Source organism: Rana temporaria, chromosome 13 (assembly GCF_905171775.1).
Source record: "Rana temporaria chromosome 13, aRanTem1.1, whole genome shotgun sequence".
NCBI classification, from domain to species: Eukaryota; Metazoa; Chordata; class Amphibia; order Anura; family Ranidae; genus Rana; species Rana temporaria.
The window spans coordinates 102,060,090-102,084,258 of record NC_053501.1 but is presented as its reverse complement, the minus strand read 5'-3'; the positions used below and the strand labels follow the sequence as shown (position 1 = coordinate 102,084,258).

General features: G+C 44.4%; 1 protein-coding gene across 1 annotated transcript in view; it reads right to left on the bottom strand.

Moving 5' to 3' along the window:
- The window catches only part of ANXA9 (annexin A9), a 48,318-nt gene that overhangs the window by 11,851 nt on the left and 12,298 nt on the right, over positions 1-24,169 (bottom strand). The window contains exons 2-9 of the mRNA XM_040332386.1: positions 16,276-16,372; positions 14,920-15,011; positions 11,224-11,337; positions 8,871-8,961; positions 5,524-5,603; positions 5,390-5,449; positions 3,016-3,106; positions 891-986 (exon numbers count right to left, since the gene is read on the bottom strand). Coding sequence (XP_040188320.1) covers positions 891-986; positions 3,016-3,106; positions 5,390-5,449; positions 5,524-5,603; positions 8,871-8,961; positions 11,224-11,337; positions 14,920-15,011; positions 16,276-16,372 — 721 coding nt within the window. The remainder of the gene's footprint in view (positions 1-890; positions 987-3,015; positions 3,107-5,389; positions 5,450-5,523; positions 5,604-8,870; positions 8,962-11,223; positions 11,338-14,919; positions 15,012-16,275; positions 16,373-24,169) is intronic.

The window sequence follows — 24,169 nt, the reverse complement described above, 5'->3', positions numbered from 1 at the left end:
TAAATGGACACAGTGAGTGAGTGTGTTCGCTGTGTTCATTTAGAAAAAGAAGGTGCATATTAAATTACATATTTAGGGAGAGGAGGGAAGTCAGCAGCACTGTGAGGTCGAGGGGCCAACAAGGTGGGAGAAGCCTGGGCATTTGGGATAATTGGCACTGCACACAATGATTAGGGTATGCCCAGACACACCTGACACCCCCTCTGCGCACGCCGATGGGACATTATTCACACTGACCTCCAATGTAAAGGTCCTTGGTGTTGCTAATATCGTGTGAGCTGTAGATATATCCTCCAAGGTTGAGAAAGGCTGCTCTGGAGGATAAATCTACACAGGGCCGCCATCAGAAATTATTGGGCCCCTTACACAGCTTCAGCCTGGAGAACCGGGGAGGCTACAACGAATTGAGGAGCGGGGGGGGGTGCCGCCGCTAATTGAGGCGGGGGACCGTGAATTGAATTGAGAAGGGGGGGGGATCCATGAATTGGGGGGGGGGGGGTTACCCTACAAAAAAAAGAAATAAAAAAAAAATATATATATATATATATATATATAAAAATTATAAAAGAAGGGGGGTAGCCCTTTAATAAAAAATATATATATAAAAAAAAATTTTTTATAAAAAAGAAAAAAAAGGGGGGTTGTCATCTGGGCCCCTGGAGACCTCCAGCCCCTTACAAAAAAAAGGGGGGGGGGGTTTGCTATCCGGGCCCCTTACAGGTCCTACTGCCTGTACCCCCTTGATGGCCGCCCTGCATCTACATACTGATCAGTGGACAGCTACAGGTACAAACAACTTCAGCTGCTAAAAAGCCTACGAGTATGAATTCAGTATGTATTGTACTATTTTCTTTTCATTCTCTAAATACATACTGTATACGGGCACTTACCTAGAGTCAAGAGTGATTTCTGGATATCCCCCTTAAATTGCTTCTTTATAGCATCTTCTATGTCCACAGAGGTAGATTTCTTGTAGTGGTCAAACACTAGTACCAAATAGGCACAGTAGTTAGTAAGGGAAGGTAAAACAGACACCACCGTACTGATTTATTTATTTTTTACTCTATGGACACTTTCACACTGAGGTGCTTCTAAACTGCCAGTAAAAACACTGGGCCAGACTCACGTAGAAGTGCGGCGGCGTAACGTATCGTAGATACGTTACGCCGCCGCAAGTTTTCAGCGCAAGTGCCTGATTCACAAAGCACTTGCAATGAAAACCTACGCTGGCGGCCTCCGGCGTAAGCCTGCGTAATTTAAAGGGGCGTGTGCCATTTAAATTACAAAAAGATACTTGGTGGGCACACCCAAAAAATGCTATACATCTAAGCTGGTGCTGCTATAAGACCAAATACAGTACAAAACAGATTATAGCGCACACATGCAAAAATGACATTTATCCTGCAAGGCTAGTTAAAAACACCTGAACATATTCAAAAGTACGGGGGTTTGGTCACACTATATAGTCATATAGTGCTAAGCCCACTTACTGCGACAAAGTACCCCGAATTAGTGGGTCCTACCCTAGTAATAGAATGAAAGAACCTGGGTCTCAACCATGGGAGATAAACTCCTCTATGTGGGAGAACTGAAGGGATTCTTCCTATAAACTGGTGGCCACTAATGTGAGGTAATGAAGAGGGGGAGGGGTGCTCCAGCCAAGAGACCTGGTCAGGGTCTATACAAAATACAAAAAGATACTTGGTGGGCACACCCAAAAAATGCTATACATCTAAGCTGGTGCTGCTATAAGACCAAATATGTTCAGGTGTTTTTAACTAGCCTTGCAGGATAAATGTCATTTTTGCATGTGTGCGCTATAATCTGTTTTGTACTGTATTTGGTCTTATAGCAGCACCAGCTTAGATGTATAGCATTTTTTGGGTGTGCCCACCAAGTATCTTTTTGTATTTTGTATAGACCCTGACCAGGTCTCTTGGCTGGAGCACCCCTCCCCCTCTTCATTACCTCACATTAGTGGCCACCAGTTTATAGGAAGAATCCCTTCAGTTCTCCCACATAGAGGAGTTTATCTCCCATGGTTGAGACACAGGTTCTTTCATTCTATTACTAGGGTAGGACCCACTAATTCGGGGTACTTTGTCGCAGTAAGTGGGCTTAGCACTATATGACTATATAGTGTGACCAAACCCCCGTACTTTTGAATATGTTCAGGTTTTTTTAACTAGCCTTGCAGGATAAATGTCATTTTTGCATGTGTGCGCTATAATCTGTTTTGTGCCATTTAAATTAGGCGCGCTCCCGCGCCGGACCTACTGCGCATGCTCCGTTTCGAAATTCCCGCCGTGCTTTGCGCGAAGTGACGTCATTTTTTCGAACGGCGACGTGCGTAGCGTACTTTCGTATTCCCGGACGTCTTACGCAAACGACGTTGATTTTTAAATTTCGACGCGGGAACGACGGCCATACTTTATACAGCACATACGTGTGCTGTGTAAAGTTAGGGCACCCAAAACGACGACTAAATTTGCGACGGGAAACTAGACTAGCGGCGACGTAGCGAACGCGAAAAACCGTCGTGGATCGCCCTAACTCCTAATTTGCATACCCGACGCTGGTTTACGACGCAAACTCCCCCCAGCCGCGGCCGCGGTACTGCATCCTAAGATCCGACAGTGTAAAACAATTACACCTGTCGGATCTTAGGGCTATCAATGCGTAACTGATTCTATGAATCAGTCGCATAGATACTCTGAGAGATACGACGGAGTATCTCGGCTGTGAATCTGGCCCACTGAGCGCTTTTGAAGAGCTTTTCAGGTGCTTTTGAAGAGCTTTCCATTCATTTCAATGGAGAGGGGAGTTTTTCACAGCCCTGCCAGCACACATTCCCCCGGTGTGAAAGCATTAATTGATTTTAATGCAAATAGGTTTCCGTGAGCTTTTTAGGCGCTGTTTTTTAGCGTGAAAGCGCCTCAGTGTGAAAGCAGTCTTAAAGCTCTGTTACATGGGCACAGAGGCCTCATACAGCACCGTTTATATTTTAGCGTGTACCTCGTCTGAGGTGTCCCTTGGGTCGTTCTGTAAAGACTGTAATCCACTGGGCATCATTGGGGTTATTCTTAGGTCCCACCTCACTCAGCATCTATTAAAAAAAGGGGATAAGATCCAGAAATGTCAGGAAAGATATACAGAAATGTCAGTGATCACTCGTTTTTGAAGAAGCATGTTCCAGAGCTGTCATTTATCTGCCTCACTACTTAGGGACACATTCATAAAAAGCAGGTGAATTTGCTCACCCTCCTATACCAATGGACAGTTATACATTGCTATGAGCACTGAGACCCTGGGGTTCCGGTTAGGGTGACCCTGGGGTTTCCGGTTGGGGTGACCCTGGGGTTCCGGTTAGGGTGACCCTGGTGTTCTGGTTAGGGTGACCCGGGGGTTTCTGGTTAGGGTGACCCAGGGTTTCCGGTTGGGGTGACCCTGGGGTTTCCGGTTGGGGTGACCCTGGGGTTCCGGTTGGGGTGACCCTGGGGTTCCGGTTGGGGTGCTCCTGTGACCTTTTCCACTTTCCTTTTTTCTTATCCCCTCTGTCTACTCTCTCCTTCTCCTATCTACTTAGGCTCTTCCATAGGGATGGTCCCTACTTATGCATTCCTTTGTTTCTTCTATAGTAAACTTAATATACATTATATTACCAAAATGATTGGGACACCTGCCTTTACACTCACATGATCTTTAATGGCATCCCAGTCTTAGTCCGTAGGGTTCAATATTGAGTTGGCCCAACCTTTGCAAATAAAACAGCTTCAACTCTTCTGGGAAGGCTGTCAACAACGTTTAGGAACGTATCCATGGGATTGTTTGACCATTCTTCCAGAAGTGCATTTGTGAGGTCGGGCACTGATGTTGGACGAGAAGGCCTGGCTCGCAGTCTCCGCTCTAATTTATCCCAAAGGTGTTTTATCGGGTTGAGGTCAGGACACTGTGCAGGCCAGTCAAGTTCCTCTCTCAGGGATGGCCAATTAAATAGGCGGATGTGCAGCATGCCTTTGTGAACCTACAGTGACAGCCTACCTCTACAGACCTCTCAAGGTTGTGTTTTGCTTATTATGCTCTCGGCAGAGGAAGGGAGCCACATGCTCTGATTGGTCGGGAGTGCTGTCAATCAGATGGTGGTGGCCCTGCCCCTGTTTCTTGCCCAACCAGGCGGTTGGGCACGGCGGTTAATGATGGGATGTGGGGTTCCAGCACTTTGTACCTCTGGACCCCTTTACATTACACAGCAGCCTGGACCCTTTTACATTACAGAGCACTGCACCTCTGGACCCCTTTACATTACACAGCAGCCTGGACCCCTTTACATTACACAGCACTGCACCTCTGGACCCCTTTACATTACACAGCAGCCTGGACCCCTTTACATTACACAGCACTGCACCTCTGGACCCCTTTACATTACACAGCAGCCTGGACCCCTTTACATTACACAGCACTGCACCTCTGGACCCCTTTACATTACACAGCAGCCTGGACCCCTCTGCACCTCTGGGCCCCTTTACATTACACAGCACCCTGCACCCCTTTACATTACACAGCACTCTGGACCCCTTTACATTACACAGCACCCTGCACCTCTGGGCCCTTTTACATTACACAGCACCCTGCACCTCTGGATACCTTTACATTACACAGCACCCTGCACCTCTGGACCCCTTTACATTACACAGCACCCTGCACCTCTGGATACCTTTACATTACACAGCACCCTGCACCTCTGGATACCTTTACATTACACAGCACCCTGCACCTCTGGACCCCTTTACATTACACAGCACCGCACCTCTGGACCCCTTTACATTACACAGCCCCCCACAGTTTGTTACACAGACACCCCCCTAACAGTTCTGGACCCCCTGCATGTTACACAGACCTCCCTAGAGTACAGGCCCCCTCCCTACAATACAGACCCCCTCCCTACAGTACAGACCCCCCTTCAGACACTATAGTGTTGAAGCAACACACATTACATGGACTGGTTTAATTGGGTGCCATTCATTTTAAATGTCACCCCAGTACACCTCGTGACACGTGTGCATTGCAGTGCAACAATCTGCTGCATTGCCAAAAAAAAAGGTGCATGCACTATTTTTTGGCAGCGAAATTCATGTTAGGGTGTGTAACAAATGCATGTAACATGCATTTATGGTAAAGCGCATGGTCATTTTGGGATGGGGGAGGGCCCTGTCCACTAGACTGTACATGATGTACGTGATTTTTAATGGCAGCCCAGGTTCCTAATATTAAAACCAATCCCTCTGATTTCCATTAGACCGGATTTTGTTTTTACTGGAAACAGCCTTGGGGCAACACTCAGACTGGGCTACCAGATAACACCACTAGTAGAAACAAGAATGCACACTACCTTAGAATCCTGTTCAATCAGTCCATAATCGATAATCCCAGATTCCTTTTCTCTCTTGCCCTGGAAGGGAAGGTATGGTTAATTTCATAGCAGATGGAAAAGGCATGTCACTTCCAGAATATTTAATGTGTTACCTTGAGAAGGGCCAGGAGGAGCGCAGTGTATGGTCCACTTGTTTCCGACGTAATGGCCTTCTCCAACTCCATTTTAAACTCTATGAAAATGACAACATGGAAAGTCAATGGGATGGGCTATTACTAGAGTTTACCTTTTATTGTGTTTTTGAACTGTTACATGAACAAGCCATGGGATCTAGGGTCATCTAAGGTTATCAGTGGTGTACCCCAAGGTTCAGTGTTGGGACCCTTACTTTTTAATATCTTTATAAATGATATTGGGTCTGGGATCAAAAGTAACACCAAGCTATGCAGTGGAAAAACATCCTTGCAGAATGTCGCCAATTTACAAGCCGATCTCAATGCACTAATTGGGCGACTAAGTGACAGATGAGGTTTAATGTTGATAAATGTAAAGTTATGCACTTGGGGGCTAAGAATATGCATCATACATACTAGGGGGAGTACAACTGGGGGGATCTGTAGTGGAGAAGGATCTGGGGGTTTTGGTAGATCATAAGCTCAATAATAACATGCAATGCCAAGCTGCGGTTTCCAAAGCAAGCAAAGTCCTTTCTTGTATAAGCGAGGTATGGACTCCAGAGAGAGATATCATTTTGCCCCCCTGTACAAATCATTAGTAAGACCTCATCTGGAATATGCAGTTCAGTTTTGGGCTCCAGTTCTCAAGAAGGATATCGGAGAACTGGAGAAAGTGCAGAGAAGGGCAACCAAACTGATAAGAGGCATGGAGGAGCTCAGCTATGAGGAAAGATTAGAAGAACTAAATTTATTCTCTCCTGAGAAGAGGAGATTAAGGTGGGATATGATCAACAAGTACAAATATATAAGGGGTCCATATAGTGAACTTGGTGTTGAGTTATTCACTTCACGGTCAACACAGAAGGCAAGGGGGCACTCTTTATGTCTAGACTAGAGGAAAAGAGATTTCATCTCCAAATACGGAAAGGTTTCTTCACAGTAAGAGCTGTGAAAATGTGGAATAGACTCCCTCCAGAGGTGGTTCTGGCCATCTCAGTAGATTGCTTTAAGAAAGGCCTGGATTCTTTCCTAAATGTACAGAATATAACTGGGTACTAACATTTATAGGTAAAGTTGATCCGGGGAAAATCCGATTGCCTCTCAGGGGATCAGGAAGGAATTTTTTCCCCTGCTGTAGCAAATTGGATCATGCTCTGCTGGGGTTTCTTGCCTTCCTCTGGATCAACTGTGGGTATAGACTTGGGTATATGGGATTGTACGATATATTTTTTTTTTATGGTTGAACTAGATGGACTTGTGTCTTTTTTCAACCCGACTAACTATGTAACTATCTACATTTAACTCCTAGAATCATGCTACTACCCCAAAATATCCCTTAATAATGAACAGGATGAGTTGGAGACCCATGTCCTCGAATATCCCCAGTACTCAGGCATTCAAACGTCCTATATAAAAGAGAAAAAATTCTGGTTTCCTTCAATAGAACATCACCTGGGGCATGAGGCTCATGTCTCAGATGATGTCCCTTTAAACGAAACCAGTCGGGTAGACTGAACTAGCTTCTTGGATGGATATGTGATCACATACCTTATCTCGCCTGTTTATATCATCATTGATGTAAGTGTTCTACCTTTTAAAATAAAACCCATAGTTGATGGTTTTACACTATGTGGCAGCCTTTTTCTTTTATGAATGGTGGAGTACATGATTGGGGCCGGTGACAACGTAGAAAGGAAGAGTGACCATGTTCCCAGTTCCATGCCTGTTTGACTCCATGCCCCTGGCATTGGATCCACTAAGTCCGGTAAGAGTATCCAACTTTTTTCATCTGTGGTAGATTCACAATCTATGGAGATTTCTTACTGGATGGTGGCCTATCCTTCAGAGGTCGAATATATCTTCAATTTCAACATTTTGCAGACTTGCACAATTTTCTAATATATACACATAATATGGATTAGCGCTGCACTTAATATTCCCATTATCCACTCAATTTGTCTGATTGTAGTGTTTGCAGCTTTTCCTAATCTGTTAAGTAGCGCAGTGCACATTTTGACATTTAGAAGCCTTAAAGTGGTACTAAACCCCCCCCTCCCCCCCCTATGTTTTTTTTTCCACCTTTCTGGGTGCTCGTTAAAGCATATACTGACCATATACATATACAGTAGCTAGAAAAATAATAGCTCACAATTGGAGAGAAAATAAATGTCCAACTATAGCAGACTGGATATGTGAAATTAACGAAATACAATATATGGAAAAACAGATAAGAGAAGAAGGATACATAAGTAGTCAAATGCCAGTAATATGGCAAAAATGGGAGGAATTTCGTCTCTCAGAATGGATGAAAGAATATATATAAATAACAAATCAGGAGAAAAACTAAGTGGAAATGTAAATGAAGCGGAATATGGGAGAGAAATGAGGGGGAGACAGGGGTAAATTCATTTTTTTTTTTTGGACGAACGGATGCGAGGATGAATGGATATGGAAGATAATAGGAACATGTGTAGATAATAGATGAAAGGTGTATATTGAATAACTAATGGGAACAATGTATACTGTAAATTAATCTTGTGTAAATGTAAAAAAAAATGTAAACCTATATATACCCAGCTTTAGATACTGCCTGGTCTAACAAAAATACAATAGGAAGTTGGATATTTTAAACTCTTTGTCATGGATATGTAGTATGTCTGGCAGCTTACCTCTCTCTCCATGTGTTCATTAGAGGCCAGACTCTCTTATCTGGCTGCCTTTATCATCTCTCCTCCCTGTATGGCTCCACCCCAGGCCATCCCAGGAACTCTATATTCACCAGTTCACTGCAGGTCTGCTTTGCTGATCAACGTTGTTTGTTAGCATTGTGTTCCTGCTTGCGTGTGCTACGTTATCTCTGTGTACCGATTTTGGCTTGTCTACGACTACTCCTGTTTGCCTGTGACCCTGACCCTTGGCCTGTCCCTTGGTTATCCTCGTCTTCTTGTTGCCCTGACCTTGGCTTATCCCTCACTATCTCTTGTGTCCTGAGTGGCTGCTTCCCCTCTCTCCCTACGGAGCGTGACCTAGGGGACTTTGGGGGCCGCAACCTGGATCCAGTTGCAGCGAAGACCATCCTCACCACTAGAGGCTCTGGTGAATACCAGCTGGATCTTAGACTCCGTGCCCTGGGGAATCTTGGGCTCAAGCTTCCTGTAGGGTCCCTGTTTGTGCCCCAGTGAACCTCTCCTCCATATCCACTCTGTGGTCCATTCGCAGCAGTCTGCTATAGGGTTCACTACTTTGTGGTGCACCACCAGACTCAAACAGGGTGCACTTGTCATCTGGCCACAAGTGATCTGACACTCTTTTTCACCTCTTACCTTGCTTGAAGCAGGCCTGGATGGCTCGCAACTGTTCATTCGATCTGGTGCTGAGGATTTCACTCAGTGCAGCTTCATCTGTCCCTAATCCCTGCAACAGTGATAATAAATACTGGTTACCACTATTCTGACCCCTTTTCAGATCCCCCTGGAAGTGCTCAAATCTCTAGGCATGCACCATCATAGACATAGTGGCTTTATACATATAAAATACATTGTGGGTATGCCTTTATTGTCTGAACACAACATTGAATAGGTTAATAGTAAGACAATTAGTACGAAATAAAAAGTCCAGTTTCTTTAAAAAAGATTAGGATAGCTGGCAAGGGATAGGCCTGGTTCACACCTATGCAGGATGCAGTTTGCATATTCCAGGTGCATTTTGCATTTTTCAATAAATGTTTTTGATCAATTCAAGTCTATGGAACCAAAAGCCAGAAAAAAGTCCCTGGCCCTTTCCGTAAAATGCATAGATGTGAACATGATCCATAGGAAACCATGTTAAATGGTCTGTAGTGTGTTTCTGCAAAACTGAAAATATTTTTAAAATAACAAACATGTTATACTTACCTCCACTGTGCAGCTCGTTTTGCACAGAGTGGCCCCGATCCACATCTTCTGGGGTCCCTCAGCGGCTGTCTCGGCTCCTCCCCGCATCAGCTAACCCCCTACATGGGAAGCTCTCTCCCAAGGGGGTTAGCTTGCGGGCGCGCTCCCGTGACACAGCCGCCGACTGTATCACTCGGCCCCGCCCCCCGGCATGCAGAGTCATTGATTTGATTGACAGCAGCGGGAGCTATCAATCAACCAATAAATGAGCTGAGAAGCCCGGCCGAGACGCCATCGCGTTCAAAGCACGTGATTTCCGAGGGGTCAGGTAAGTAAACGGGGGGGGGGGGGGTGCTGGGGGCCACTAATCCTTGGATGTTTTTTCACCTTAATGCATTAAGGTGAAAAAATTATAGACTTAAAGTTGATGTAAACCCACTCTCATCCTTTCTAAACTACTGCCATAATGCTGATCTATAAGGATATAGATGCCTCCTGCATGTATCCTTACCTGTCAAATGTCTCCCCTCTTTCCGTTATAAGAACTGAAAAACTGCAGATTCTGTGGGTGGGTCTGTTGTCTGGAGCTCGGTGGGTGAAGTTGTGATGTCAGTAGACTCCCCATCCACCTCTACACTCCCCTTGTCAATATGCATTTTCTCTTGTGTATTCCTTACACTAAATTCTGCTATGATCACTAACATCCAGTCAAAATCCAGAAAAGTAACCACATGACTTCAGAAAAGGAGTGGGAATTAAAAAATAATGCCTGTCTCAGGCTAGTGCATGAGATATGTAAATAAACTGTCATTCACAGCAAGGGGGAAGAACAGACAAAAGTTTTCTCCTGTTTATCTCACTGAAAAAAGAAAAGAGGATTGCTCAGAGCTGGATTAACTCTTTGTGGCAAGACTGGGCACAGATGATAGGGAATCTTATACTCTACATTGTGACAGCAAAAAGAATCCACTTTAATTTGTCTTCACTTCCTCTTCTAGTGACCAAACAGAAAGTGAAGAGAATCTCAGCAATGGACACACAGACAGAAGGCTCACAGAGGTCTGAAGCCTTCCTCACTCTAATAGAAGAGTGCTTTAACTGCTTTCTATTAGGGATTTTTGTCTCCCTGCCCATCCTAGTCATAACACAGGATGTGAAGGAAAATCTCCCCAGCGGGGACATAGGCAGCAATACAAAACTGATAGGGAGTCTATATGTGACTAGGTGCAACATGGTGCAGCAGCATTAAAAACTCAGAGACCAGATGTAACAACAGAACTGTATTGAGGTAAACTTCAATCAAACAACTACCTAGCAGGGAGAAAACCCAATGGAGTTCAGATCTTGAGGCATAGAACCTGGCTTGGCTGATGTGCGCCAAAACGGGGGAGAATTCCCGGGTGAATAGTATGTCCCTGATCTTTCCCTACTCATCAGGAACCTTTCCCTACTGATTTACTGTCACTGTCATAAGAGTGACTTGTCCCTATACTACCCACATGTGGAATGCGTGCCAAACCTGGGAGCCAGAACATTTAAATAGGCTCTGTCTGACCCAAGATGATGCCAAAGTCACATGGCAGCATCCAATCAGATAGCTTCCCTAGTGACCCAGGAAACCATAGAGGAATGGTGTTTCTCTTGACTTCCTCTCCAACTGCAATGCCGCTGCAGTTGAGCGCTACCTACAGTGGAGAAGATAGACTGCACCTGCCTACATTTATCTAAAACTAAAAAAAGTTGATTCAATTGAGGTGTTTATAATTTCATTGGAAGTCTTTTCTGACTCTGAAGAACATCTCACCTTCATTGCTGATTTCAGCTCCTGAGCATCGTATACAGCTGGGGTCTTCAGTAAACCCACAATTAGCCTCTCCAGATCTCCTGAGAGAGTCTTCTTAATGTTCTCCTCCAAGTCCTGCCAATATAGAAATATACAACGTTATTTCAATACACTTTTAGGAAAACTCCAGTTTAGTATTCCTCTCTGGGTCAGCAGTATATATTGCCAGTTATAGATGCTTGCCAGCTTCTTGTTAGGTTGCCCCTCACCTTGTGACAATGTACAGTCTGATCATGAGGGACAGGGCAACAGGCAGCTTAGGTAGTTGAAGGTGCTCCTCATACAAGAAGGTGAAGCAGAAGGAAGGATCAAAATGTTCCTGTATCAGGGGAAGATCATGATCCCTTTGACGCAGGGCTAAAGGGGCAGCTGCCCTGGGCCCTGTCATTGTCGGGGGGCCCACCAAAGCAGCTGCCCTTTGAGCCTGTGCTGCCCACAAATTGGGGTCCCATGATGACACTGCAGAGCACAGAGAAACACATCAGTTTATTCCCTGGCCAGCAGGGCGGGGGCGAGGCTTGGAGCTCCACTGCCGCTCTGACCCCACCCCAGGCAGCCTGTATGCTTGGTGTAAGAGCGCTGAGAGCCCTGTCTCTGGACCTCTGAGTGTCCTGCCCCCAGACCTTTTGAGAGCCCTGCCTCCAGACCTCTAAGAGCACCGTTCCTGGTCCCCTGAGGGCCCAGAACCTGGACCTATGGGAGCGGGTGGTGAGCCTGGCTGAGTAGGTAGGTTCTTCTCCCCATAGAGTGCTTGTGGACTGTTATCCTAGCCCTGACCTCTTGTTTATGTACAGTATAGCCCTGACCTCTTGTTTATGGACAGTATAGCTGTACATTGCTGATAGGTAAAATTTTAAAATGGTTACTTAGTTGATCCTCTCCTGTACTAGATCTGCAGTCTCTGGTCATCTCCTGTACTAGATCCACAGTCTCTGGTCATCTCCTTTACTAGATCTGCAGTCTCTGGTCATCTCCTTTACTAGATCCACAGTCTCTGGTCATCTCCTGTACTAGATCCACAGTCTCTGGTCATCTCCTTTACTAGATCCGCAATCTCTGGTCATCTCCTTTACTAGATCCGCAGTCTCTGGTCATCTCCTGTACTAGATCCTCAGTCTCTGGTCATCTCCTGTACTAGATCCCCAGTCTCTGGTCATCTCCTGTACTAGATCCACAGCCTCTGGTCATCTCCTGTACTAGATCCACAGTCTCTGGTCATCTCCTGTACTAAATCCGCAGTCTCTGGTCATCTCCTTTACTAGATCCGCAGTCTCTGGTCATCTCATGTACTATGGGGGGTGTATAAAAATAAGGGGGCGCTAATAGTAGGTGATAAATAAATTCCAAATTCTAGCTTGAAACAATATATTAACTATAAAGTCAACAATATAATAGTGATTTAAAGTGCAAGTGCTTATATGATGACAACATCAAAAAATAGGTGCAAACGGATCCAAAAAATGCAGCAATGGTCACTAAATGATAAGCATTGGTAAGTCCATGCATCAAATGGTTGACTTGAGAGTAGTCACCATCACCACGGAACAGATATCAAACTGGCGACACCCGGTGAAAGGTAGATGGTAAGTGCCTACTTACCAGACCACCATGACCCTTCGTATGAAAAAAGGATCAGGTGGAGCTTTAGTACAGTTGGTGGCACAAGGTCTGTACTAGTACCTGGATGGGACTGGCCAGGAATGGACTCCAACAGAAGAAATTACCATGAATAAAATGAAGAAAAGAGGGCCATAGTGAAGTTCTTTGATTTATTGTAAAACAGATAAAAAACAAAAGCCAAATGGCCGCTTACTTGTGCAAGTGCCGAGACCTTGGCACTAAGGAATTAAGCGTGTTACAGCTAGATGTGACGTGGAGCACCAGCTGCACTGGGTCTCACTCTCGTGGGTAGGTGTAGCATAGGAAGCTTCCTGACGACATCAATAGATGAAACGTACGTCGAGGCATTCCTGGTCACGTTCAGCCACTTCCAGATTTGGCACAGAGGGGCGGTGGAACGCACGCTACACCTACCCACGAGGGTGAGACACAGTGCAGCTGGTGCTCCACGTCACATCTAGCTGAAACACGCTTGATTCCTTAGTGCCAAGGTCTCGGCACTTGCACAAGTAAGCGGCCATTTGGCTTTTGTTTTTTAATCTGTTTTACAATAAATCACAGAACTTCACTATGGCCCACTTTTCTTCATTTTATTCATGGTAATTTCTTCTGTTGGAGTCCATACCTGGCCAGTCCCATCCAGGTACCAGTACAGACCTTAGGCCACCAACTGTACTAAAGCTCCACCTGATCCTTTTTTCATACGAAGGGTCATGGTGGTCTGGTAAGTAGGCACTTACCTCTACCTTTCACTGGGTGTCGCCAGTTTGATATCTGTTCCGTAGTGATGGTGTCTACTCTCAAGTCAACCATTTGATGCATGGACTTACCAATGCTTATCATTTAGTGACCATTGCTGCATTTTTTGGACCTTTTTGCACCTATTTTTTGATGTTGTCATTATACAGTATAAGCACTTGCACTTTAAATCACTATTATATTGTTGACCTTATAGTTAATATATTGTTTCAAGCTAGAATTTGGAATTTATTTATCACCTACTATTAGCGCCCCCTTATTTACACCCCCCACATTGCTAAAGTTGTTTTCACACCACTTTAGGGGAGCAGCTTCTTTAATATATTTATATTTTTATTACCATAGTGCAGAGTTCTCTATTTTTTCGTCTCCTGTACTAGATCATCAGTCTCTGGTCATCTCCTGTATTAGATCCTCAGTCTCTGGACATCTCCTGTACTACTGTACTAGATCCGTAGTCTCTGGTCATCTCCTGCACTAGATCCGCAGTCTCTGGTCATCTCCTGTACTAGATCCGCAGTCTCTGGTCATCTCCTGTACTAGATCCACAGTCTCTGGTCATCTCCTGCACTAGATCCGCAGTCGCTGGTCATCTCCTGTACTAGATCCGCAGTCGCTGGTCATCTCCTGTACTAGATCCGCAGTCGCTGTTCATCTCCTGTACTAGATCCGCAGTCTCTGGTCATCTCCTGTACTAGATCTTCAGTCTCTGGTCATCTCCTGCACTAGATCCGCAGTCTCTGGTCATCTCCTGTACTAGATCCACAGTCTCTGGTCATCTCCTGTAGTACGTCTATCAGTGAGCAGTAATGATGTGCAGTAACCTCTAGCGATGAATGAACAAGCAGAAATGATGTGTTGTAACCTCTAGCAACCAATTGCTGCCTGATCTGCTGCAGTAAACTGATTTTGAGCCTTCCTGCTATTTGTTATATGTCTAAGAGCATTTGGGGGGGCCCACGAAAATGTTTGCCCTTAGTCCAATCAATATCAAAGATGGCCCTGGCCCCTGCATTCTAGCAGACCAGGCAGAGTATCTTACTACGTGGAAATATCCACAGTTCAATGGCCACTCAATAGGTTTGTAAGACATCACTGAAGTAAAATTATTATTAATATTATTATATAGGATTTATATAGCGCCAACAGTTTATGCATCACTTAATATAAAAGGGAGACAGTACAGTTAAAATACAATAAAATATAAAGGGGTTAAGAGGGCCCTGCTCATAAGAGCTTACAATCTAAGATGTGTTATAGATTTATTACTAGCCATACCTGCTGTAATTCTTCCTTGTATATGCGAATGACCTCTTGCCTTTGTTCATTGTCAAGCCCTGTGACAATGCCACTGATTGTTTGCTGGCTACCTATCAACGTACAGACAGAATTATTGCAGGTTCGCATTTTATTAACATGCAAAATAGACAGATAAAAAGATATACATGTGGGAGAAAAAAAAAACATATTAAAGGAGTTCTTTATTTTGAAATGTGGACCCTTATTTCAGAACTCTGAATGCATCCACCCAATTAATAGGAACTTCTAAAGGGGAGGAACCTCCCTGGCCCCCAGGGAGCAAGACTCCTGATGGGGCAAGGCACTTTGATCCACCTAGTCAAAAGGCCTGCTGGACCCCTCCCCTCGTGAATAGCCAAAGCTGACCACTGAGTGCTAGGTAAGGGGTTCTCTCAAAGAGAGACCACCAGTCAGAAGAGGAAGGAACCTAAGGGCCACACAACTTCCACCTAGAGTTCAGGGCAGGTCAAAAGACCTGTCATCCTTAGCGAGTGAAAAAGACACACATAAAAAGTTTTCAGTGAGGAACACGTGGCGCAAAAAAATAGAAAAAGGTGTCAATGTGCAGAACAAAGGGCAGGGGGGCACACTGGCAGCATTTAATGGGGCAGACGAGCAGCGTTTGATGGGGCAGACTAGCAGCGTTTGATGGGGCAAACTGGTGGCGTCTGATGGGGCAAACTGGTTGCATTTGATGGGGCAAACTGGCTGCGTTTGATGGGGCAAACTGGCTGCGTTTGATGGGGCAAACTGGCTGCGTTTGATGGGGCACAGAAGTGGCTGCGTTTGATGGGGCACAGCAGTGGCTTTGTTTAATGGGGCACAGTGGCTGCGTTTGATGGGGCACAGTGGCTGCGTTTGATGGGGCACAGTGGCTGCATTTAATGGGGCACAGTGGCTGCATTTAATGGGGCACAGTGGCTGCATTTAATGGGGCACAGTGGCTGCGTTTGATGGGCACAGTGAGGCTGCAATTGATGTTTTTTTTTTCAGTTTGTTTGCGCCCCCCAAAAAATTTTGAGCACCAGCCACCACTGCTCTTGGGTTCAGCCCATGGTTAGGTTTTAAATTGTATTTAATTTTTTATTTATCTTATCATTTAACCACTTCTATACACTTGGATCTGATAGCGAGACAGGAGTGGTAGGAGGAGGCAGGTCAGACCTGTTTTGTGGATCCCATTGACCATTGGAAGTAATCGTGAATCTACTCCAAGAAGCTTGGGCCAACATGACCAAGTAAGGAGAGTTCACAGGTTATAAAACAATAGTGCACAATGTTTATTCTCCTCATATACTGTAGTCACTAGTAGCTCACAGATAAAAAAAAAGTTACCTTTATTTGTAAGGATGTCATTGAGTCTGTCTACATTGAGCTCAGGTTCAAAATTCTTCAAAGGCTTAATCGTGCCCAACGTTCCCCAAGCACCAGTCTATAGGAAATCAGAAACAACGAAAGTTAGCTTACAGCTGATAACATTGGAACTTTATTAAAGTAAAACTAAAGGCAAATGACATTCCCACTCTCTATTAGTCCTGATTACCATTATCATTAAAAGTTAAAAGAAAGAAAACACACATTTTGGGTTGTCCCCAGAAAAGTAATAGAGGGGAATTCTTCCAATGGGGACACTAGTTCTGGCCCCAAGAGATTTGCCTAATTTGCAGAGCTGTCCTCTCACTTCCTGTTTGGCTATAGGACAGGAAGTGAAGGGAAATATCTACAATGGGACACAGATGGCAAAAAAAGAATCGGACAGGAGTTATACCCCTCCTTTTCTCTATCCAAAAAAAAAAAAAAAGGATTTGCCTGGAAGAGCATTTCTCAACCAGGGGTGGTATTGGTTCCTTGAGCTGTGGCTGATGGTGCCCTCATAATTTCGGGCCAGGGCCACTTAACAAAGCCAGCAGTATGATACCAAATTACCAATGATCTTTTTAGGTGTCTCCAAGGTTGGCACTCAGACCACCACTGAAAGGGGGGCATTCTTAATACTGACCACCAGTGTAAGGGGCATTTTCCTATTGACCCCCGATGAAATGGTTTTAGTAAGAGTTCCCCAAGACATGAAAATTACTTTAGGAGTTCCTCTAGGGTAAAAAGGTTTGAGAAAGTAGTCAACATACCCAAAAATGCAGGAACATCGCTCCTGATCAAACCAATTGCAGATATCCTTAAGCACACCCAGACTTTCATATATTTTATGGTTTTGGCAGTGAAAACCATGATTGCCAAGGCATTGAAATCTTCAGTAGTTCCTATAGCTGCCACCAAGAATAAACTTTTATGGATTGTGCTCCATGAAAAACTTTCCAGCATTCTACAAGATAAGCAACCCAGATGTGATAAGATTTTGGATCCTTGGCTTAAAGGGATACTAAAGCTTCAAAAATGTTTTGTTTTAAATAACAAACATGTCATACTTACCTCCACTGTGCAGCTCGTTTTGTTGCCCCGAGTCTCGTCTTCTGGGGTCCCTCGGCGGCTGTCTCGGCTTCTCCCCGCTTCTGATAACCCCCTCTGGGATGTGTTCTCCCAAAGGGGTTACCTTGCGTGCACGCTCCCGAGTCCGGAATTCGGCGTCCTTAGCTGCCAATTGAAGAACTCGGCCCCGCCCCCCGCGTCATTGGATTTAATTGACAGCAGTGCGAGCCAATGGCTGCGCTGCTATCCATCTATTCAATGAAGAGCCGAGAAGACAGAGAAAAGGAAGAGCGCATTTGCGACGCGGGACTTTACAGGGTTTAGGTAAGTAAAACGGCGGGGCTGGGGGGCCAGTGATGGGAAGATGTTTTTTCACCTTAATGCATAAGATGCATTAAGGTGAAAAAACATGAACCTTTACAACCCCTTTAAATATCTGAAGTGCCGTAGGTTTATGAACCTTGCTTTTGGTGGAGGGGGGGATTATGGTGCTGGGTTGTTTTTCAGGGATTGGGCTTGGCCTCTTAGTTCCAGTGAAGGAAACTCTTAAAGTGGTTGTAAACCCACTTTTTTCACTTTTGCCTACAGGTAAGCCTATAATAAGGCTTACCTGTAGGTATAAAGAATATCTCCTAAACCTCTACGGTTTAGGAGATATTCCCCCTGCAAAGCGCCGCTGATTGCAGCGGCGCATGCGCAGGGGGGATCCTCGGCTGAAGGGCCGGCCCTGCCGACCCATGCCGGAAAGGAAATCTCCCGCGCGCATGCGCAGGAGTGACGTCATCGCCGCTCCAGCCAATCACAGCACTGGAGCAGCGATACCCGGAAGACATGCTCGGCGTGGACCAGGTAAGTTCCCTACCTCGTTCCGAGGTAAGTATGCGGTGCATACTAGCTCGTTATGGCTTTTTCCTTGCAGGTGTAAAAAAAATAAAAAATTTAATGCGGGTTTACAACCGCTTTAAGGCATCAACATACCAAGACATTTTGGACAATTTCATGCTCCCAAGTTTGTGGGAAAAGTTTAGGGACGGCCTCTTCCTGTTCCTAAATAACTGCGCACCAGTGCACAAAGCAAGGTCCACAAAGACATGGATGAACAATTTTGAGGTGGAAGAACTGTCCTCGCAAATGCCCTTCTGGAAGAATGGTCAAACATTCCAATAGACACACTCCTAAACCTTGTGGACGGCCTTCCCAGAAGAGTTGAAGCTGTTATAGCTGCAAAGGGTGGGCCAACTCAATATTGAACCCTACGGATTAAGACTGGGATGCCATTAAAATTCATGTGCGTATAAAGGCAGGTGTCCCAATACTTTTGGCAACATAGTATAGCTCCCTATTGACCATCGTTTTTTGGGTTATGCACATTGCAGTTATCCATTACTGGGCCCTCTTACTCTGAAGCCAAATGGGTTCTAGCCCCATTCTGGTATGTTAAATAAGTATAAAGACAAGGGTCCTGCATTGTGTACTGATCTTTATGCTACAACATTGTGGGCCAGATCCTCAAAAGGGATACGCCGGCGTATCCCTGTTTCTATCTTTGGAACTGATCCACAGAATCAGTTTCCAAGAGATAGACAGAAGATCCGGCAGGTGTAATAGTTTAACACTGCCGGATCTTAAGATGCAGTACCGCGACCGCCGCTGGGGGCATTCAGCGTTGAAATTACGCGTTGGGTATGCTAATGAGGAGTTACGTCGATCCTCAAAGCTTTTTCGCGTTCGCTACGTCGCCGCTACGTTAGTTTCCCATCAGCTTAGTTACACTTTTGTAAAGCAGCCCTACTTTTACACAGCAGGCGTACTGCTGTGCAAAGTATGGCCGTCTTTCCCGCGTCAAATTTTAAAATTTTACGTCTATTGCGTAAGCCGTACGGGAATACGGAACGTCGCGCAAAGCACGTCGGGAAAATTGCGTCACAAGCTTGCGCAGTACGTCCAGCGCGGGAGCGCGCCTAATTTAAATGGGACTCGCCCCATTAGATTAGGAACGCCTTGCGCCGGACGGATTTGAGTTACACCGCCGCAAATTTCCAGGTAAGTGTGTTGTGGATCGATACCTAACTTAGGAAATTTGCGGCAGTGTAACTTAAATCGGTTAAATTACGTTGCGCTGCGGGGCTGTGGATCTGGCCCAGTGTGCTGTTCTTTACACATATATAGTTTTCTATTGTGTTTTATCCAAGCCTCTGTCTTAAACAAATGTTTGTAACTCTTTGTGTCTTACTACAATAAAAATTATTGGAAAATAAAAGGTTGAGAATGACCTGCAGATACACTTTAATGCAAAAACTCACAGATCTTTCAGAAAGAAGTTCCCCAAAGCGAACTGAAGATTATTTTAATTTCATATGACAGGTTCTCTTTAAAGAAAACAGTTCTAACTGATTTGAATTTTGTCCATATAACACGCAATAGCCAATACACAGATACGTATTGTATATGACCCCGTCTACTGTACATATGTTGTGCTGCCCACCATCCCAGCAAGTCTGTACAATGATATCTGTGTCCATACATCGGTGGAATAATGTCGTTGTGTTCTGGTGGAATGCCAGAGTCAGAAGGCCAGCTTTGTCTAGGACAATGGACTGTTTCTGTAGGTAAAAGACAATTTATAGTGGACGAGACACCAAAACAAGGACAGGTGTTGTTTGGAAGCAAACACTAATATAATTGCTGTGGTTTCACTCACAGATTTGACATTTAAATATTTTTTTTATTGATTTTTTTATTAATTTTAATTTAATATTTTAACATTTTAAATCAATAATTAAAAAATAAATACAAATTAAAGTGTAATTATTCCCATAAAATTGCATTTGAAAAAACGCTGCGCAAATACCGTGCGACATAAAAAATTGCAATGCTCGCCATTTTATTCTCTATGGTCTCTGCTAAAAAAAAAATATATAATGTTTGGCGATACTAAGTCAGTTTCTAGCAAAAAATAATGAAAAACAAAAAGTTTGAGAAAAGGCTTGGTCTTCAAGTGACTGTTGTCTCAAATGACACTGCAGGTGCCACACACACACACACACACACACACACACACGAGGTTGGGGATGGAAGGGGGGAGTACATCAAAGTTTTGCTATGGGGTCTCATGAATTGCAGTTATGCCCCTCCTGACAAGGATCATGTTTCACAGGTGAAGAGAGCAAAGAGATGATTGGTCAATCTGTAGCTGTTCTGTAAGACCCCATTCACACCTGAGCGACAGCCGCGTTCGGCGGTAGCGGCGTATTTTGGCGCGGGTGTGAAACTTTCAATTTTTTTTTTTTTTTACAAAAGTCTTCCCATTGCTGTCAATGGGAAAACGCCACTGTCGCCTGAAAAAAAGGGTCCGGGACTTTTTTTAGGCGACAGGCATTCTATGAGATGTGAACCATCTCCATAGACAGCAATGGGAATTCTCCCCTCTAGCGGCAGAAGCGCCCGGCGTCGGGCGTTTTGACGCTCAGGTGTGAATGCAGCCTAACTGTCCAATCACAGGCAGGGGGCGGGGAAGAGACCTAGCTGTGCTGGGTAACGGCAGCAGAAAAAAGTCAGGTCATCAGCCTGCTGTGCTGTCTGGCAGTGTTCTGTATAGCAACAAAAGCTTGGCAGATACACAGTTCCCTTTTATATATTTCAATTGTATATTTGGCTGTTTGCCTGGAGCTCACCTCTAATTAGCACAGTGACGTAAAACTGTGTTGCCCATTATTTACCTAAGAAGTGAAGAGCGAGTCATTTACAGACGCTATTTATATGTGCTCGGAGCTGCAATTTATCATTAATCACAACGTGACAATACAGCGTACAAGGAAACAATGGTGTATTTGTAGTGTGTACACATTCTGAACAATAACTGTAACATTAATCTGTACATAGCATTATAAAACTGAAGGTATTCCCATGCCTCATTCCACCACATATCCGAAAAAAATAAGAGTATATAAAAAAAAGGTGCAAATAGAGTATACTATAGTATTATAGTGTAATTTATTCCATGCTGACTCTATAATATTAGGCTATATTTGCACTGTATACAGGGCCGTCTTTAATATTGATTGGACCCCGGGCAAACATTTTCTTGGGCCCTCCTGAATCTACATGTAGCACTACCCCCGAAGGAGCTGCTGGTTTGATTTGGGTGGCACGTTACCCCTATCTTTTCTTCTGTCTAAGGTACTGGATGAGAGCTGTAATAAAGTTAAAGGGTTTGTAAAGGAAATTTTTTTTTTTTATCTTAATAGCTTCCTTTACCTTAATGCAGTGCTGTTTTCATGTCCTCATTGTTCGTTTTTGCTCTCAAGTTGCTGTAATTCTTCTCTGATCTCCACACTTCCTGGTTGTCTGTTTCCTGATAACCACAGTGCTGGGAGCTTTCTCTCTGTGGTCACTAATCAAGGAGGTGTGATTACATTGGGCTAGATTCAGATAGGTTAGCGGATCTTTAGATCCGCGTAACCTATCTGATTTACGTTACGCCGCCGCAATTTTTTGAGGCAAGTGCTGTATTCAGAAAGCACTTACCTCAAAACTTGCGGCGGCGTATCGTAACTCCCCCGGCGGAATTCAAATTCCGCGGCTAGGGGGAGTGTAGTATCGCTAGGACGTCATTGGTTTCGGCGTGAGCGTAAATTGCGTCCATCCGTATCCGCGAACGACTTACGCAAACGACGTAAAAATTCAAAACTCAGCGCGGGAACGACGGCCATACTTAACATAGGATACGCATCACATAGCAGGGGTAACTATACGCCGGAAAAAGCCGAACGCAAGCGACGTAAAAAAAAAGCGGCGGGCGTTCGCTTCTGAATCGGCGTAAATGCTCATTAGCATATTCGACGCGTAAAAGACACGGAAGCGCCACCTATCGGCCGGTCTGGAATTGCAGCCTAAGATCCGACGGTGTAAGTCACTTACACCTGTCGGATCTTAGGCATATCTATGCGTAACTGATTCTATGAATCAGTCGCATAGATACGACCGGCCGGCCTTAGAGATACGACGGCGTATCAGGAGATACGCCGTCGTATCTCCTATCTGAATCTGGGCCTGTGTGTCTAAAACCCCACAGCACCAATCAGTTTCGTTTTCCAAACCATCACTGCCCTGTATTGGCTCTGTGGCTCTGTACATCACAGAAGCAGGAAACAACATGCAAAAACGAAACTAGAAACTGCAGGTAGATCTATTTTTAATAATTTTTAAAAGGAATCAGTTAACTATTATGTCTCTATACCCTGTAAACAGTCATTTCAGCAAAAAAAAAAAAAATTCCTTTACAACTCCTTTAATGTCCACACTGCCGATGTCTTTTCTGTGCTTTATTACCCAACGGGGTAAAATGGTAAAGATAGTAATAGGAGAAGGAATAGAAGAAATGGAAGATGGCGGATTCAGGGTTAACTGGTTTCTGGAAACAGTCCTGCTTCCTACGACAACTTTCTTCGCCACTCTAGCCAGAGTGGGTACAGTGCACCTGGATAGGCCTCTCTCACCAGCCTAGTAGTGTTGAGCGGAATACGCCATATTCGATTTCGCGATATATCACGAACATATAGACGAATATTCGTGAAATATTCGTTAAAATCGAATATTCGTGATATTTTATCCAAAAAAAATTTTTTGCAAAATTTCGCTAATGCGAAATTGATTGCGAAATTCTCATCCGCGCATGCGCGCTAAGAACACGCGAGAACGGAGATCATTTCCTGGATCTTTGCCAGTCGATTTTCAGATCGCTATTTTGTGCTGCCCAGCGAAGATGGTGGGGAGTAACTTTTCATCCAGTGAGGAAAAACTGCTGATTAGTGTAAGTAATTTCACCACTGTTATTTCATTATCTTTAACTGCATTTTAGACTAGTTTAAAAGTTAGGATATAAGATCAGATATTAGTATTTCCCAAACAGTGTGTCTCCAGCTGTTGCAAAACTACAACTCCCAGCATGCCTGGACAGCTTGCTGATGTGGGGGGGGGTAAACTTTATTGGGGGGGGGGGAATGTGAGAAAGGAGTGTTTTTTGTTTTTTTAGCAAGACAGGCACGCAGACAAAGACGCAGACAAAGACGTAGACAGCTACTAGAATAAAACTACTACACCTAAAACTTTTTTTTTTTTTTTTTACACGGACAAAGACGTAGACTACGACACGGACAGCTACTAAACAGGAACTAAGGGCCAAATCCACAAAGATCCTGCCTAACTTAATTTTTTCCATTTAAGTTACACTGCCTTAAAATTTCTACCTAAGTGCCCGATCCACAAAGCACTTACCTAGAAATTTTGGGCTGTGTAACTTAAATTCCGCCGTCGCAAGGCGTTCCTATTCAAATGGGGGCGATTCCCATTTAAATTAGGCGCGCTCCCGCGCCGGCCGTACTGCGCATGCTCGTGACGTCATTTTCCCGACGTGCATAGCGCGAAATTACGTTACGCCGAGCTTTGTGGATTGCGACGGGTCAATAAAGTTACGTCGGGAAAAAAAAAATACGGCGGGAAAAAAATTCAAAATTTAATTTTTTTTTAAAAAAAATCGCGTCGCTGGACAGAAAGGTCTGCTTTTACATGGTGTACTAACTTTACACCATGTAAAAGCAGCCCTAATTTTGCGTATGCATATGAAGGACGCAGACAAGGACGAGGACTACAAATACTAAACTAATATGCACTAAACACTAACTCTACTTACACAAACTTATATGACTAAACTAAAGCTAATTTTTTTTTTTAATACACAAAACACAGAGACTAAACACACACTAAACTAAGCTACCTTAAAGAAATGTACACTTACACTAACTAC